A 15,464-nucleotide genomic window follows, 5' to 3' on the forward strand; every position below is an offset into this window, starting at 1 on the left:
ACAGGGACAGCAGATGAGAGTTGTCTATGTGGATCCCAACAGCCCCCTGCCTGACCGTCACTACCATGGCCGCCTGCAGCTGCTGGAGGTAAGGAGTGAGCAGTGACCTGCTAAGCCTTAAAGCACAGCACCTTTGCTTCCCTTAGCACCTGGAAAGTGCACAGGCAATGTCTGCAGAAACAGCCAATACTTGATCATAGAATCATAGAATCAAGCAGGTAGGAAGAGAGCTCCAAGCTCATCCAGCCCAACCTAGCACCCAGCCCTGCCCAACCAACCAGACCATGGCACTAAGTGCCCCAGCCAGGCTTGGCTGCAACACCTCCTGCCACAGCCACTCCACCACCTCCCTGGGCAGCCCATTCCAATGCCAATCACTCTCTCTGACAACAACTTCCTCCTAACATCCAGCCTAGACCTGCCCTGGCACAGCTTGAGACTGTGTCCCCTTGTTCTGTCCCTGGCTGCCTGGCAGCAGAGCCCAACCCCACCTGGCTACAGCCTCCCTGCAGGCAGCTGCAGGCAGCAATGAGCTCTGCCCTGAGCCTCCTCTGCTGCAGGCTGCACACCCCCAGCTCCCTCAGCCTCTCCTCACAGGGTTTGTGTTCCAGGCCTTCCAGGGCAGCTTTGTCACCCTTCTCCAAACACCTTCCAGCACCTCAACATCTCTCTGCAATGGAGGAGCCCAGAACTGGACACAGCACCCAAGGTGTGTCCTGAGCAGTGCTGAGCACAGGGGCACAAGAACCTCCCTTGTTCTGCTGCCCACACTGCTCCTGAGCCAGCCCAGGATGCCATTGGCTCTGCTGCCCACCTGGGCACTGCTGCCTCCTCTGCAGCTCCTCTCTCCCAGCACCCCCAGCTCCCTCTCTGCCTGGCTGCTCTCAGCCACTCTGGCCCCAGCCTGCAGTGCTGCTTGGGGTTGTTGTGGCCAAAGTGCAGAACCCTGCCCTTGGCCTTGTTCAGTCTCATCCCCTTGGCCTCTGCCCACCCATGCAGCCTGGCCAGGTCCTTCTGCAGGGCTCTCCTGTCCTCCAACAGCTCCACAGCTGCTCCTGGCTTGGTGCCATCTGCAGTATAGAATATAGAATATCACAGCCTTTACTAGAAACATTTTTTCTCTCTTCACTGCCACATTGATTCTAGGTTCACCTTGGGACTTCTAATTTAGGCATCTCAACCACTTGAGTCCTTAGCACTCCCTCCTTCAGGGTCAGTGGAGTAATGCTGAGTCAGACATCTGTGTCCAGAAGTATCTGAGGGGTGGGGTTCAGGAAGGAAGGGACAGGGACAGCCTCTGCTCACTTGTGCCTTGGGATAGAACAAGGAGCAATGGATGGAAGCTGCAGCAGAGGAAGTTTCACCTCAGCATGAGGAAGAACTTCTTGACTGGAAGGGTCCCAGAGCCCTGGCACAGGCTGCCCAGAGAGGCTGTGGAGTCTCCTCTGGAGCCTTTCAAGCCCTGTCTGGATGTGTTCCTGTGTGACCTGTGCTGGATTCTCTGGTCCTGCTCTGGCAGGGGTTGGACTGGAAGATCTCCAGAGGTCCCTTCTAACACTTAACATCCTGTGAGCCTGTGAAATCAGTGGGAGATGATTCATCACAGCTCCAGACTGTACTTAACAGGGCAGGAATGAACTCGTCTCTGTTTTCCTTGGTGTCTCACTGCCTGGGTTAGATTGGCTGTCCAAAATTCAGGCAGGTGAAGTTAGCAAGGATTATTCTTACCTTAAACCTGTGCTCAGAATGTCACACTGGGTTACTTGTTTCTGTCTCATCCCTAGGCAGAAAAGATGTCTCTGCAAGGCAGATTCCATGGTCGGTAACACTGAGTCTGCTTGCAGCAAGAAGGCAGCCCTCAAGGACTGAATTTCTGGGACTTTGCTTAGTCTTAAATATAAAAGGATTTTTTTTCTCCACCTTTTTATGGTTTGGTGGATGAGACCTCAAAGAAATGTGGAGGACTGAAGAAGAACTTAGATGCTTCCTCACTTTCTGATACCTCAAAGCCCTATGTACCTTGCAAAGCAGAGGGTTCCTCCCTTCCTATGCTCATTGCTCCTTTTTCCACCTGTGTGTTCCTGACCTCTGTTTCACCCCACACCACTGGTGATGTAGATGTGTCACAAAGATGACCAAAGAGCTGCAGCACCTCTGCTATGGGGACAGGCTGAGAGAGTTGGGGCTGCTAAGCCTGCAGGAGAGAAGGCTCCAGGGAAACCTTGGAGCAGCCTTGCAGTACCTGAAGGGAGCTACAGGAGAGCTGGGGAAGGACTTCTGACAAGGGCTGGGAGTGATAGAACGAGGGACAATGGATTGAAGCTGGCAGAGGGGAGACTGAGACTGAAGATCAGGAAGAAATTCTTTCAAGTGGGGATGGAAAGACACTGGCACAGGTTGCCCAGGGAGGCTGTGGATGCTTTTTCCCTGGAGGTGTTGAAGGCCAGGCTGGATGAGACCTTGAGCTATCTGGGCTGGGGAAAGGTGTCCCTGCCCATGGCAGGGGGGGCTGGAACTGATCTTTGAGGTCTCCTTTAACCCAAACCACTCTGCAAATCTATGAATTTATGTCTGCCCTTCTCTCTTCTCTCTCTTCTCTTTCTTCTCTTCCCCCATCTGCTTTGCTCATCCTCTGCTTAAGAAGCAACAGGTCTTTGCTGTACTCATTTTGTGCCCTTTTACTGTGCAGGGAAACTTTAGGCATGCCAACAGCTATGACCTTGTATCCAGAGAAGAGCTGATGCTAATCCTGTCTAGACTGGAAGGTTTACACATCAGAGGCCTCTACTTCACTGAGACTCAGCGATTAAGCCTGGCTGAGGTGGGGCTGGAGGAAGCCACCAGCACGGGGAGCGGCAGCATTGCGTACAGTGTGGAGAGCTGCTCCTGCCCTCCGGGGTACTCTGGTGACTCATGTCAGGTAGGAAGCTCTGCCTCCCTGCTGTGCCATCATCTTCTGTCTTGCCTGCAGCTACACATACTGGTTCAGTCAGAGAAAGGGCCTGGTTATTAGAGTAATTAAACCTGCCTCTTGTGAGTGTGTGCACTGGAGGTGGCTCTGGTACTTGAACTGGCTAAGCACTGCAGGATTGCTCAGGATTGCTTGAGTGGAGCTGTGGGTGTCCTTTGACATATGCAAGGCACTTGAATGGAGCTGTGGATGTCGTTTGATGTGTGTAAGGTGCTTGAGTGGAGCTGTGGATGCCATTTGGTTTGTGCAAGGCACTCTGGTGAAGCTGTGGATGTCATTTGGTGTGTGCAAGGCACTCTGGTGAAGCTGTGGTTGTCGTTTGATGTGTGCAAGGTGCTTGAGTGGAGCTGTGGATGTCATTTGGTTTGTGCAAGGCACTCTGGTGAAGCTGTGGATGTCATTTGGTTTGTGCAAGGCACTCTGGTGAAGCTGTGGATGCCATTTGGTGTGTGCAAGGCACTCTGGTGAAGCTGTGGATGTCATTTGGTTGGTGTAAGGCACTTGAGTAGAGCCATGGATGTTATTTGATGTGTGTAAGGTACTACAGTGAAGGGTTCTTCTGTGATGCCCTCTGAGAGGCTGAATAATCTCATTGACACTTCAATGGAGGGGAGGTCAAAACCGACTTTGATCAAAGTTTGAGAGACACAACACAGTGAAGATTCACACTGAGGGTGGTGAAACACTGGCCCAGCTTTCCCAGAGAGGAGGGAGATGCCCCATTCTTGGAGTTACTCAAAGTCAGTTTGGAGTGGGCTTGGAGCAACCTGATCTAGTTGCAGATACCACTGCTGACTGCAGGGAGCTTTGGCTAGATGACCTTTAAGGGTCCCTTCCAACTCAAGTCTATGATTTTTAGCAGGGTTCAAGGGACATAACCTGGCCTAGATCATCCTGGATGCTTTCTTGGTTTTATAGGCCAGTTTGAAAGCTGAGGTTAACAGGTTTGAGAGAAGTAAATAAACATGGAGCTGTGTTACTGACAGAGGAAGGAATGCTCTTAGCTGAGCAGTGGTGGCCTCCTAGCTGTAGTTGTATATTCTGTCCCTGCAGCTGTAGTTCTTTTTGGTTGTCACTTTTCATAGCTTAGAGCTTGACTGCTCCCACGTGTGAGCACCCAAAGCAGCAGAATAACCTGCAGGAGAGATAAGCAGTGTACAAAGTGCATGAAATTTGAGGGCTTATTCCCTCAGAAGAACAGCTGAGCTTTGCTGCCAGGCAGCAGTTGCTGAACTCACCTGGCAAACGCCTCTGAAACGAGGATGGAAGAATGACATCTAGACCGGAGCAGCTGCAGAGAGCCTGAACAAACCAGCGTTTGCGGCTGGCACGCCTGGTGTGTGCCTCCCCTCCTCAGGGCAGCTATTCAGGACTGACATTCCTGCTGCCATCCCATTGCTTTCAGCACACCGCCTGCCCAGCAGAAGCCGCTGGGGTGTTTCCCGGGAGCTGCTGGATGTACAGAGCCAAAGGAAGTGGTGAGGACACTCACCTGGGGAGCTGGGGAGCGCCGAGTGTTTATGCAGCGTTACTCAGGCAGTGATTTACTGCTGTAGTCACCTGGCTCGGGCTGCCTGAGGTGGGGAGGAGGTGATGCCTGCCCCACCCCGGCTCCGGAGCAGCAGGAACCGCGCAGGGTTACTTGTTAACCCCAGGAGCAGTACCTGTGCTGTACTGCTTGACTCACTTATGAAGTTTAAAGGTGGGGCCCATCACAGCACAGAGCCTCATTATCTGAGTCAGAAGCTGCAGAAGAAGGGAAAGCAGAAGAGAAGGGGCAAGCGCCGAGAGGACAGCAGCCTGTGCTTGCAGCGGAGCTGAACGGCAGCGATGGTCCAAGCGCAGGGACAGAGGAACGTGGGATGGGTGATTGTCACCTTAGCAGCCTTGGGCTGCTCTTCAGCCCGAGGTATGCAGCAGAGGCTGTGGTATCCTCACCTCCAGCAGGGGAGTCAGCAGCAGCAGCAGCAAACTCAGAGGGATTTTTACCCGAGACAGGTAATGTGTTTGTTTTGCTTGCTCCTTTCTCTGTTTAATTGCACTCGTTTGATAACAGCTTATCCATTACTTAAGAGAAGAGGACTAAGAGGGCTGGTTTCCTTCTGGCTCAAAGCACTTTGCTAACCAAGCCTGTGCAGCCAGTTCGGTTTTAAATGCTGTTTGCCCGCAGCCAGCTTGCAACTCCCGAGCACTTCGGAGCGCTCAGAGCTTCCTCTCTGCACGGAGTCACTTTCTCCAGATCACCGAAGCTGCTTCCAGCCCCAAGTGCTCACCCTCTCCAAAGGGCTTGGCTTAAAGACAGCACAGCCAGTAAAACAACAAGCTGTGTCGATTCCTTTCTCCCAATGCACCTGGGTGTGTTTTCAAACGGAGTGGTTGGGTTTGCTCCCCAAAAGGAGACTCTGAGTAAATGAAGTTGCTCTGTGTTGGAGTCGGTGTTTGCCTGAGTCACGCTGCCATGCAGCCTTCAGCAGCTGTGGGCATTGGCTCCCTGCTCTCCAGGGAACCTATTCAGCCTCTTCAAAATGCATCTGAAATATTTCATAGAGCCATGGAATGGTTTGGGTTGGAAGGCACTTTGAGGATCCTCTAGTTCCAACCCCCCCTGCCACGGGCAGGGACACCTCCCACTAGACCAGTGACTAACTTCAGTCCTTGCTCACCCTGAAGTCAGTATTAGAAGTTGTTGATGATCTTAGTAGTCTGCCTGGTTCTTTTTAAACCCTTTTCAACTGCATCTCAGTTGTAAAGAAGGCAAAGCTGCCCCCAGCAGCTGCTGTTTAAACAGCAGTAACTCAATATTCCTTCGGGGATCTGCTCTGGGAGAGGTGATTTATCATTGTCCTCCAAGAGTGACATGGTTGATAAATGCCCTGATTAATCCTACCCCTGCACAAATACTCACACCTCAGACTACTGCAACACGACCCGAGACACCATTCCACAAGTGCTCTGCTCTTGGGATCAGTCCCTTCGGTCTTGGTGGTGCAATTGCTGTGAGAGAAGATTTATGGCTTTAATGTTCAACTGCTGCTTGTGTTCTGAGTGTAGCTGAGGCCAGCCCCTACCCTGAGGCAGAGGCGAGGTGCAGCTACAGTGCAGAATTACACGGCCAGGGGCAGGAACCTGGGAGGTGCTGGCTTCGTGGGGAGCAGAGTTTGCTGCTTGCTTCTCTGCAGCCTCTACTCTCCCTTGCACCACACCAGCGTGGTTACTCCTCCCCTTTGCTCCGCTGAGACCACAGCTGCAGTATTGTGTCCAGTTCTGCGCTCCCTGGTTCAAGAGGGACAGGGAACTGCTGGAGAGAGTCCAAAGGAGGCTATGAGGCTGATGAAAGGACAGGAGCATCTGTGTGGTGAGGAAAGGGACCTGGGGGTACTGATAGATAGTAGGCTAAAGATGAGGCAGCAGTGTGCCCAGGTGGCCAAGAGAGCCAATGGCATCCTGGGCTGGCTCAGGAGCAGTGTGGGCAGCAGGACAAGGGAGGTTCTTCTGCCCCTGTGCTCAGCACTGCTCAGGCCACCCCTGGAGTGCTGTGTCCAGTTCTGGGCCCCTCAATTCAAGAGAGATGTTGAGGTGCTGGAAGGTGTTTGGAGAAGGGCAGCAAGGCTGGGGAGGGGCCTGGAGCACAGCCTGTGAGGAGAGGCTGAGGGAGCTGGGGGGGTGCAGCCTGCAGCAGAGGAGGCTCAGGGCAGAGCTCATTGCTGCCTGCAGCTGCCTGCAGGGAGGCTGTAGCCAGATGGGGTTGGGCTCTGCTGCCAGGCAGCCAGCAACAGAAGAAGGGGACACAGCCTCAAGCTGTGCCAAGGAAGGTCTAGGCTGGATGTAAGGAGGAAGTTGTTGTCAGAGAGAGTGATTGGCATTGGAATGGGCTGCCCAGGGAGGTGGTGGAGTGGCTGTGCCTGGAGGTGTTGAAGCCAAGCCTGGCTGGGGCACTTAGTGCCATGGTCTGGTTGACTGGATAGGGCTGGGGGATAAGTTGGACTGTCTGAGCTTGGAGGTCTCTTTCAAAATGGTTGATTCTAAGGGCTGAGAGGGTCTGGTTAGCCTGGAGGAGAGAAGGCTGAGAGGAGATCTTAATGTTTATAAAGGTCTGAAGGGTGGGGGGCAGAAAGGGGTCAGGCTCTTTTTAGTGATGTCCTGTGATGGACACAAATTAAAACCCAGGAAGTTCCACCTCAACGTGAGGAAAAACCTCTTTGCTGTGAGGGTGCAGAGCCCTGGAGCAGGCTGCCCAGAGAGGTTGTGGAGTCTCCTTTTCTGGAGACTTTCAAGCCCCATCTGAATGTGTTCCTGTGTGACCTGCCCTGAGTGATCCTGCTATGGCAGGAGGGTTGGACTTGATCTCCAGAGGTCCTTCTATGATTCTGTGAAAAACAGGTAGGGAAGAGAAGGGATGCACTTTGTCTGGTCAGTTTTGGTGTGGTTGGTGTGCCAGGAGGATGCTGAACACTCGAGATGAGCATGAATTTGAGTTGGTCTGTGCACAGGCAGCTCCATGCCCAGGAGGAATCCCCTGTACTTTCCCTACCACTGTGCTTTCCCTGCCCATGCCAAGCCAGAGCATGGTTTTAACATATCTGTTGCCACCTTTCTGGTGTAGGCTGACAAACTTTATTCATAATGATCTTGTCATTCAGCTCCCTGGGTAACCCCAACACTCAAGTGCCAGGGTGCTCCTGCTCCTGTGCCCTCAGCAGCTGCACATTCATAGGTTCACAGAATGCTTTGGCTTCAAAGGGACCTCATCCAGTTCCAGACCCCCCGCCAGGGACAGGGACACCTCTCACCAGCCCAGGCTGCTCCAGGCCTCACCCAACCTGGCCTTGAACACCTCCAGGTATAGGACATCCACAGCCTCCTGGGCAACCTGTGCCAGGGTCTCCCCGCCCTTACTGGAAAGAATTTCTTCCTCATCTCCAGTCTGAATCTCTCATCTTCCAGCTTCTATCCACTGCCCTTCATCCTGTCACTGCCAGCCCTTGTCACAAGTCCCTCCCCAGCAACCCTGCAGCCCCTGCAGGCACTGCCAGGCTGCTCTAAGCTCTCCCTGCAGCCTTCTCTTCTGCAGGCTGAACAGCTCCAACTCTCCCAGCCTGTCCCCACAGGGGAGCTTCTTCAGCCCTAGGATCATCTTCATGGCCTCCTCTGGACCTTCTCACACAGCTCCATGTCCTTGTGCTGTGTTTCCCAGAGCTGGAGGCAGTGCTGCAGGTGAGGGCTGAGCAGAGCAGAGGGGCAGAATCCCCTCCCTGTTCTGCTGCTCTCCCTGCTCTGCCTGCAGCCAGCACACAGCTGGCTCTGGGCTGCCAGTGACCAGTGCTGGCTGCTGGGGAGTGGATCACCACCTGACACCCCCAAAGCCTTCTGCTCCAGGCTGCTCTTGAGCCACTCCTGGCCCAGCCTTTGTTTCTCCTCTTAGTTTCTGGCTCTCCAGGGCAAGGAAGTCCTTAGAAATCAGACCACTGGCTGTTTGTTTCTGTCATCTCACCCTGTCTAAGCCTGGCTCTGTGCAGCTCTAGGTAGGCTTACTGTGGAGGCAGTGGTGAATCCATGTAAAAGATCAGTCATTAGAAGCCTCTTCCAAGGAAGGCACCATGGTGAATTTGATAGCAAAGCTTCATAGTCTAGCCCAAATGTGAGCTTTCCCTAGGTAGCTCTTTGAGAACACTGCAGTGTGGATCTGTATCCAGATCTTTTTGTGGATGGAAAGCCATATTCCACACCTTTGGACATAGCCACAGGAAATGTGTTTTTGCCAGAGGCTGGAGTTACAACATGATGAAATCCCCATTGCCACACACTGTAGGGCACAGAGTTCAGCTGGATGTTCTTCAGCTCCATTCATTGCCCTTTGCTGTGTGGAAATAGCTTGAGGTTAAACAGCACCATGGGCTTAGGAGAGCTTGCAAGGACATGTGCACCTCCTCTGCTGCCTGCAAAGGGCAAGTCACTGCAAACTACATTGAACAAGGCCAAGGGCAGGGTTCTGCACTTTGGCCACAGCAACCCCCAGCAGCACTACAGGCTGGGGCCAGAGTGGCTGAGAGCAGCCAGGCAGAGAGGGAGCTGGGGGTGCTGGGAGAGAGGAGCTGCAGAGGAGGCAGCAGTGCCCAGGTGGGCAGCAGAGCCAATGGCATCCTGGGCTGGCTCAGGAGCAGTGTGGGCAGCAGGACAAGGGAGGTTCTTCTGCCCCTGTGCTCAGCACTGCTCAGGACACACCTTGAGTGCTGTGTCCAGTTCTGGGCTCCTGAATTGCAGAGAGATGTTGAGGTGCTGGAAGGTGTTGAGAGAAGGGCAGCAAGGCTGGGGAGGGGCCTGGAGCACAGCCCTGTGAGGAGAGGCTGAGGGAGCTGGGGGTGTGCAGCCTGCAGCAGAGGAGGCTGAGGGCAGAGCTGATTGCTGCCTGCAGCTGCCTGCAGGGAGGCTGTAGCCAGGTGGGGTTGGGCTCTGCTGCCAGGCAGCCAGCAACAGAAGAAGGGCACAGAGGCTCAAGCTGTGCCAGGGCAGGTCTAGGCTGGATGTGAGGAGGAAGTTGTTGTCAGAGAGAGTGATTGGCATTGGAATGGGCTGCCCAGGGAGGTGGTGGAGTGGCTGTGGCAGGAGGTGTTGCAGCCAAGCCTGGCTGGGGCACTGAGTGCCATGGTCTGGTTGGTTGGGCAGGGCTGGGTGCTAGGCTGGGCTGGATGAGCTTGGAGCTCTCTTCCAGCCTGCTTGGTTCTATGATCCTGTGAAAATACACTTCCCATAAGCTGGACCTTACTTTCTGCCACCACTGATGCTTGTTTTCTCTCTCTCTGTTTGCTCTCTAGGACTGTGGCCTTGGCTTTTACCGTGAGGACCCAGGATCACTGACTGGCCGCTGTGTGCCCTGTGACTGCCATGGCAACTCAGCCAGGTGTCAGGATGGCACTGGGAGATGCATTGTAAGTACCTGCTGGCAGGTTCCATTGCAAGCAGCTGAGCATTGCTGGTTACATCTGGTACTTTTCAAGCAAGGGAAAGCACAGAATCAGAGAATGGGTTGGGTTGGAAAGGGCTTTAAAGCTCCTCCAGTTCCAACCCCTGCCCTGGGCAGGGACACCTCCCACCAGCACAGCTTGCTCAGGGCCTCATCCAGCCTGGCCTTGAACACCTCCAGGAAGGGGACAGCCACAGCCTCCCTGGGCAGCCTGTGCCAGTGTCTCACCAGCCTCACAGCAAACAACTTCTTCCTCATCTTCAGTCTCACTCTCCTCTCCTTCAGCTTCAATCCATTGTCCCTCATCCTGTCACTCCCAGCCCTTGCCAAAAGTCCCTCCCCAGCTATCCTGTGCCCCTTCAGGCACTGGCAGGCTGCTTTAAGGTCTCCCTTCAGCCTTCTCTTCTCCAGGCTCAACAGCCTCAACTCTCTGCCTATCCCCTCAGAGGAGGTTCTCCAGCCCTCTAACCAGTTTTGGGGTCTTCTCTGGACCCTCTCCAACAGTTCCATGTGCTTCTTGTGCTGGGGACCCCAGGCCTGGGCGCAGGGCTACGAGTGGAGTCTCAGCCAGCAGAGCAGATATGAGCTCCAGAGCTCAGTCCCTGATGTGTTTGCAGAGTTTGCTCTGGAAAAGGCTCCCTCTAAACCTTTTCACTGACTCCTCACTGCTGCAGACAGGAGCCCTGCCAGCACCTTTCATGGTCTGGTGTTTCTGTTTATTCTCCCTAGTTGGTGCTGGGTCTTTTCTGCCTGAGGTGCATTCCTGTGTGCTCTGTCATCCCCCCAGCTCCACCTCAGCCAAGACTATAAACCAATTCAGCACCTTCTGGGGTAGAACTTGGAGGCTGCTCCCTTGGAGAGGCAGGGCAAGCCACAACAGGAAAGTGCTGCTGCAGAGCTATAAAGATGAGGAAGTTTTACTTCAGCCAAAAATGACAAAGGGGAAGAAAAAGTGGATTTCACTTTTGCCTTCTGAAGAATATGATTTATCTTTCTCTTTATCCTTTCCCTCTCACAGCTGGATTCACCTTCAAATAGATAGAGCTAAAGCAACACTTGGCCCTGGGACAAAATCCAGGGCAAGCCAAGTCATCCAGGATAATGAGGTGACAAATGAATGCCCAGAGGGCTCCTGTATTTCCATCAGGAGCCTCCACCTAATATGGTGGAGGCATTCAATAGCTCCAAGTGCAGGGTGCTGCACTTTGGCCACAACAACCCCATGCAGAGATACAGGCTGGGGTCGGAGTGGCTGAGAGCAGCCAGACAGAGAGGGATCTGGGGGTGCTGATTGATACCCACCTGAACATGAGCCAGCAGTGTGCCCAGGTGGCCAAGAGAGCCAGTGGCATCCTGGCCTGCATCAGGAATGGTGTGGCCAGCAGGAGCAGGGAGGTCATTCTGCCCCTGTACTCTGCACTGGTTAGACCACACCTGGAGTGCTGTGTTCAGTTCTGGGCCCCCCAGTTTAGGAGGGACATTGAGATGCTTGAGCATGTCCAGAGAAGGGCGACGAGGCTGGGGAGAGGCCTTGAGCACAGCCCTACGAGGAGAGGCTGAGGGAGCTGGGATTGGTTAGCCTGGAGAAGAGGAGGCTCAGGGGAGACCTTATTGCTGTCTGCAACTACCTGAGGGGTGGTTGTGGCCAGGAGGAGGTTGCTCTCTTCTCTCAGGTGGCCAGCACCAGAACAAGAGGACACAGCCTCAGGCTGTGCCAGGGGAGATTTAGGCTGGAGGTGAGGAGAAAGTTCTTCCCTGAGAGAGTCATTGGACACTGGAATGGGCTGCCCGGGGAGGTGGTGGAGTCGCCGTCCCTGGAGCTGTTCAAGGCAGGACTGGACGTGGCACTTGGTGCCATGGTCTGGCCTTGAGCTCTGTGCTAAAGGGTTGGACTTGATGAGCTGTGAGGTCTCTTCCAACCTTGGTGATACTGTGAGACTGTGAAGTTTGTCTCTATGTAGAGGAGCTTTGGGGCAAAGAGCTGCAGTGGTGCAGAGAAAACAAGAGGCTGCAATGTGTCAATCAAGTGTCATATCCAGAGTGCAAAGCTTGCTCACTTGGCCTCCTTCTTGCTTCTCTCCTGGAGCACTGGACCCTTCCCACTGGTACCTTCCCATGTCAGCACCTCTCCAGTGCAGGCTTTGTGAGGCTAAGCCGAGGTTGCTTCTTCACAGAACCACAGCAGCATTCAGGCTGGCAAAGCCCCTCGGGATCACCAAGCCCGAGCCATACCCCTGCTCTGCAAGGTGCCCCCTGAGCCATAGCCTCAGGCACCACATCCAAGCCACTTTTAAACACACCCAGGGGTGTTGACTCCACCTCCCTGGACAGCTCATTCAGGTGCCTGAGCGCCCTTGCTGGGTATAAGGTTTTCCTAGGATCTAGTCTAAAGCTCCCCAGTGGCAGCTCTTCCCTCCCAGCAGCAGTGCTGTCCTCCCCAGCTCAGGCTCAGCTGGCCCACTGCGTGCTGGTGGAAGGAGAGGGATGCAGAGCTGGGGAATGGAGAAAAGCAAGAGTACAGGAAGAGGTGCAGCAGACAGAACTGCTTCTGATGTGTAGGGCAAAGCCAGCCCTCTGCCATCCATCAGGCCTTGTGTCCTTGTGGTCCCTGCCTCCTGAAAGCCCTCAGCAGGTTCCCTCAACAGCAGCGTGGGGATGAGGCTTGCCCATCCCATGCCATGTTGGAGCATGTCCTCTAACCCCTGGCAGGTATTTCTGGTGTGGCTCTGGCACTGTGCTCTGGCTTCCTTGTACCCTGGGGGTGCAGGAGGAGTCACAGCATACCAGCAAGGTGGGGTTGGAAGAGACCTCAGCAGATCATCCAGTCTGACCCCCTGCTGGAGCAGGTTTGCACGGGAAAGTGTCCAGGCAGGGTCTGACTCTCTCCAGAGAAGGAGGCTCCACAGCCTCTCTGGACAGCCTGCTCCAGGGGTCCAGCATCCTCACAGTAAAGAAGTTTCTCCTCATAGAATCAGCCAGGTTGGAAGAGACCTCCAAGATCATCCAGTCCAACCTAGCACCCAGCCCTAGCCAGTCAACCAGACCATGGCACTAAGTGCCCCAGCCAGGCTTTTCTTGAGCACCTCAAGGGATGGTGACTCCACCACCTCCCTGGGCAGCCCATTCCAATGCCAATCACTCTCTCTGACAACAACTTCCTCCTCACATCCAGCCTAGACCTGCCCTGGCACAGCTTGAGGCTGTGTCCCCTTCTTCTGTCCCTGGCTGCCTGGCAGCAGAGCCCAACCCCACCTGGCTACAGCCTCCCTTCAGGTAGTTATAGACAGCAATGAGCTCTGCCCTGAGCCTCCTCTGCTGCAGGCTGCACACCCCCAGCTCCCTCAGCCTCTCCTCATAGGATTTGTGCTCCAGGCTCCTCCCCAGCCTTGCTGCCCTTCTCTCAACACCTTCCAGCACCTCAACATCTCTCTTGAATTGAGGAGCCCAGAACTGGACACAGCACTCAAGGTGTGGCCTGAGCAGTGCTGAGTACAGGGGCAGAAGAACCTCCCTTGTCCTGCTGCCCACACTGCTCCTGATGCAGGCCAGGATGCCATTGGCTCTGCTGCCCACCTGGGAACACTGGGCACCAGTTTGTGCCCATTTCCCCTTGTCCTGTTCTCTTCTGACAAGAGTCTGGCCCCATCCTCTTGTCCCCACCCTTTAGGTCTTGCTGGGTATTGATCAGATCTCCTCTCAGGCTGCTCTTCTCCATGCTAAACAGCCCCGGGGCTCTCAGCCTTTGCTCCTCACAGAGATGCTGCTGCCCCCTTGGCACTTTCATAGCCTCTGTGGGACTCTCTCCAGCAGCTTCCTGTGTCTTGAACTGAGGAGTGCAGAACTGGACACAGTACTCCAGGTATGGCTTCAGTAGAGCAGTTGAGAGGGCAAGGAGGACCTCCCTTATCCTGCTGGCCACACTCTTCTTAATGCACCCCAGGAGCTTCTTGGCCACAAGGGCACATTGCTGGCTCATGGGGAACTTGTCCAGCAGCACTGCAGAGCTGCTCCCCAGCAGGTGCCCCCTCACCTGTGCTGGTGCAAGACTCTACACTTGCCCTGGCTGCACTTCATGAGGCTCTCCTCTCCACAGGCTCCACAGCCTGCCCAGGTCTGGCTGGATGGCAGCACACTGTGGCAGGCTGTCTGCACCCCTTCCACTTTGGTACTATCAGCAAGCTGGCTGAGGGTCCACTCTGCTCCTTCATCCAGGTGGTTGATGAGAATCTTGACCAAGACTGGGCCCAGTACCAGTCTCTGGGGAGCATCACAAGCTACAGACCCCCAGCTAGGTCCTGTGCCACTGATCACAGCCCTCTGTGCTCTGTATCACAGTATCACAGTATCAGCAAGGTTGGAAGAGACCTCACAGCTCATCAAGTCCAACCCTTTAGCACAGAGCTCAAGGCCAGACCATGGCACCAAGTGCCACGTCCAGTCCTGCCTTGAACAGCTCCAGGGACGGCGACTCCACCACCTCCCCGGGCAGCCCATTCCAGTGTCCAATGACTCTCTCAGGGAAGAACTTTCTCCTCACCTCCAGCCTAAATCTCCCCTGGCACAGCCTGAGGCTGTGTCCTCTCGTTCTGGTGCTGGCCACCTGAGAGAAGAGAGCAACCTCCTCCTGGCCACAACCACCCCTCAGGTAGCTGTAGACAGCAATGAGGTCACCCCTGAGCCTCCTCTTCTCCAGGCTATCCTTCAGCCAGCTCTCAACCTACCTCATCTAAGTGCTCCTGTCAGAGTTTGCAGTACTTTCTGGTTTGGAAATGCTGTGGCTCAGGGGAGTCTCTGTCCCAGTGATACTTGAAGGAAGACCCAGGAGGGAGTTGCATCTCTGGCTTCTTTCCACCATGCCTTGGGAGCAGTGTTTTATGCTCTCCAGTCCTCCTGTGCCATGTTACCAGTGGCACACTCAGAGTATCTCTGGTCTGATATATCTTGAGGACCTTTCAGCAGCTTTTCAGGGGCCTGTAAGAAATCTGGAGAAGGACATTTCACAAGGGCTTAGAGATAGGATGAGGGGCAGTGGATTGAGGGTGGAAGAGAGATTGAGACTGGAGATTAGGAAGAAATTCTTTGCAGTGAGGCTGGTGAGACACTGGCACAGGCTGTCCAGGGAGGCTGTGGATGACCACTCTCTAGAGGTGTTCAAGGGCAGCTTGGATGAGGCCTTGAGCTGGTGAGAGGTGCCCATGGCAGGGGTTGGAACTGGATGAGCTTTAACGTCCTTTCCAACCTAAACCACTCCATGAAATCTTGGGGCATGGCAAGAGATCGCTCCAAGATCAAACCAACAGCAACATTCTTCCTTTCCTCTCTTTTTTACTGTCCTTGAAATCCAATTTATCCTTCAGGGCTATCAGAATTCACAGTAATTACTCAGGAACAGTCTGCAGTTGCCATGAGCTTTTGGCAGCTTTTCTAGAGGCTGCATTTGGAAAGAGATCCTTACCCAAACAGTGGCTTCATGTCCCTTTAGCTTCCCCTTGTTAAGTGGCCCCTGTGTGAGCTGGAGCTTTTCCTCTTCTT

The 15,464-nt window shown here is 54.3% G+C and overlaps 1 protein-coding gene and 1 long non-coding RNA gene across 2 annotated transcripts in view; one reads left to right on the forward strand and one right to left on the reverse strand.

Moving 5' to 3' along the window:
- LAMA3 (laminin subunit alpha 3) overlaps positions 1–15,464 on the forward strand; it is a 179,789-nt gene that overhangs the window by 99,241 nt on the left and 65,084 nt on the right. Inside the window, exons 32-34 of the mRNA XM_064170537.1 lie at positions 5–88; positions 2,690–2,920; positions 9,784–9,897. Coding sequence (XP_064026607.1) covers positions 5–88; positions 2,690–2,920; positions 9,784–9,897 — 429 coding nt within the window. The remainder of the gene's footprint in view (positions 1–4; positions 89–2,689; positions 2,921–9,783; positions 9,898–15,464) is intronic.
- Positions 3,677–4,617, reverse strand: LOC135189758 (uncharacterized). Its single transcript, XR_010308286.1, has 2 exons — positions 4,210–4,617; positions 3,677–4,106 (listed from the first exon to the last, which is right to left on the reverse strand). It is a non-coding gene; the product is annotated as an uncharacterized LOC135189758 (long non-coding RNA).

This window comes from Pogoniulus pusillus, chromosome 34 (genome assembly GCF_015220805.1).
Source record: "Pogoniulus pusillus isolate bPogPus1 chromosome 34, bPogPus1.pri, whole genome shotgun sequence".
Classification (NCBI taxonomy): Eukaryota; Metazoa; Chordata; class Aves; order Piciformes; family Lybiidae; genus Pogoniulus; species Pogoniulus pusillus.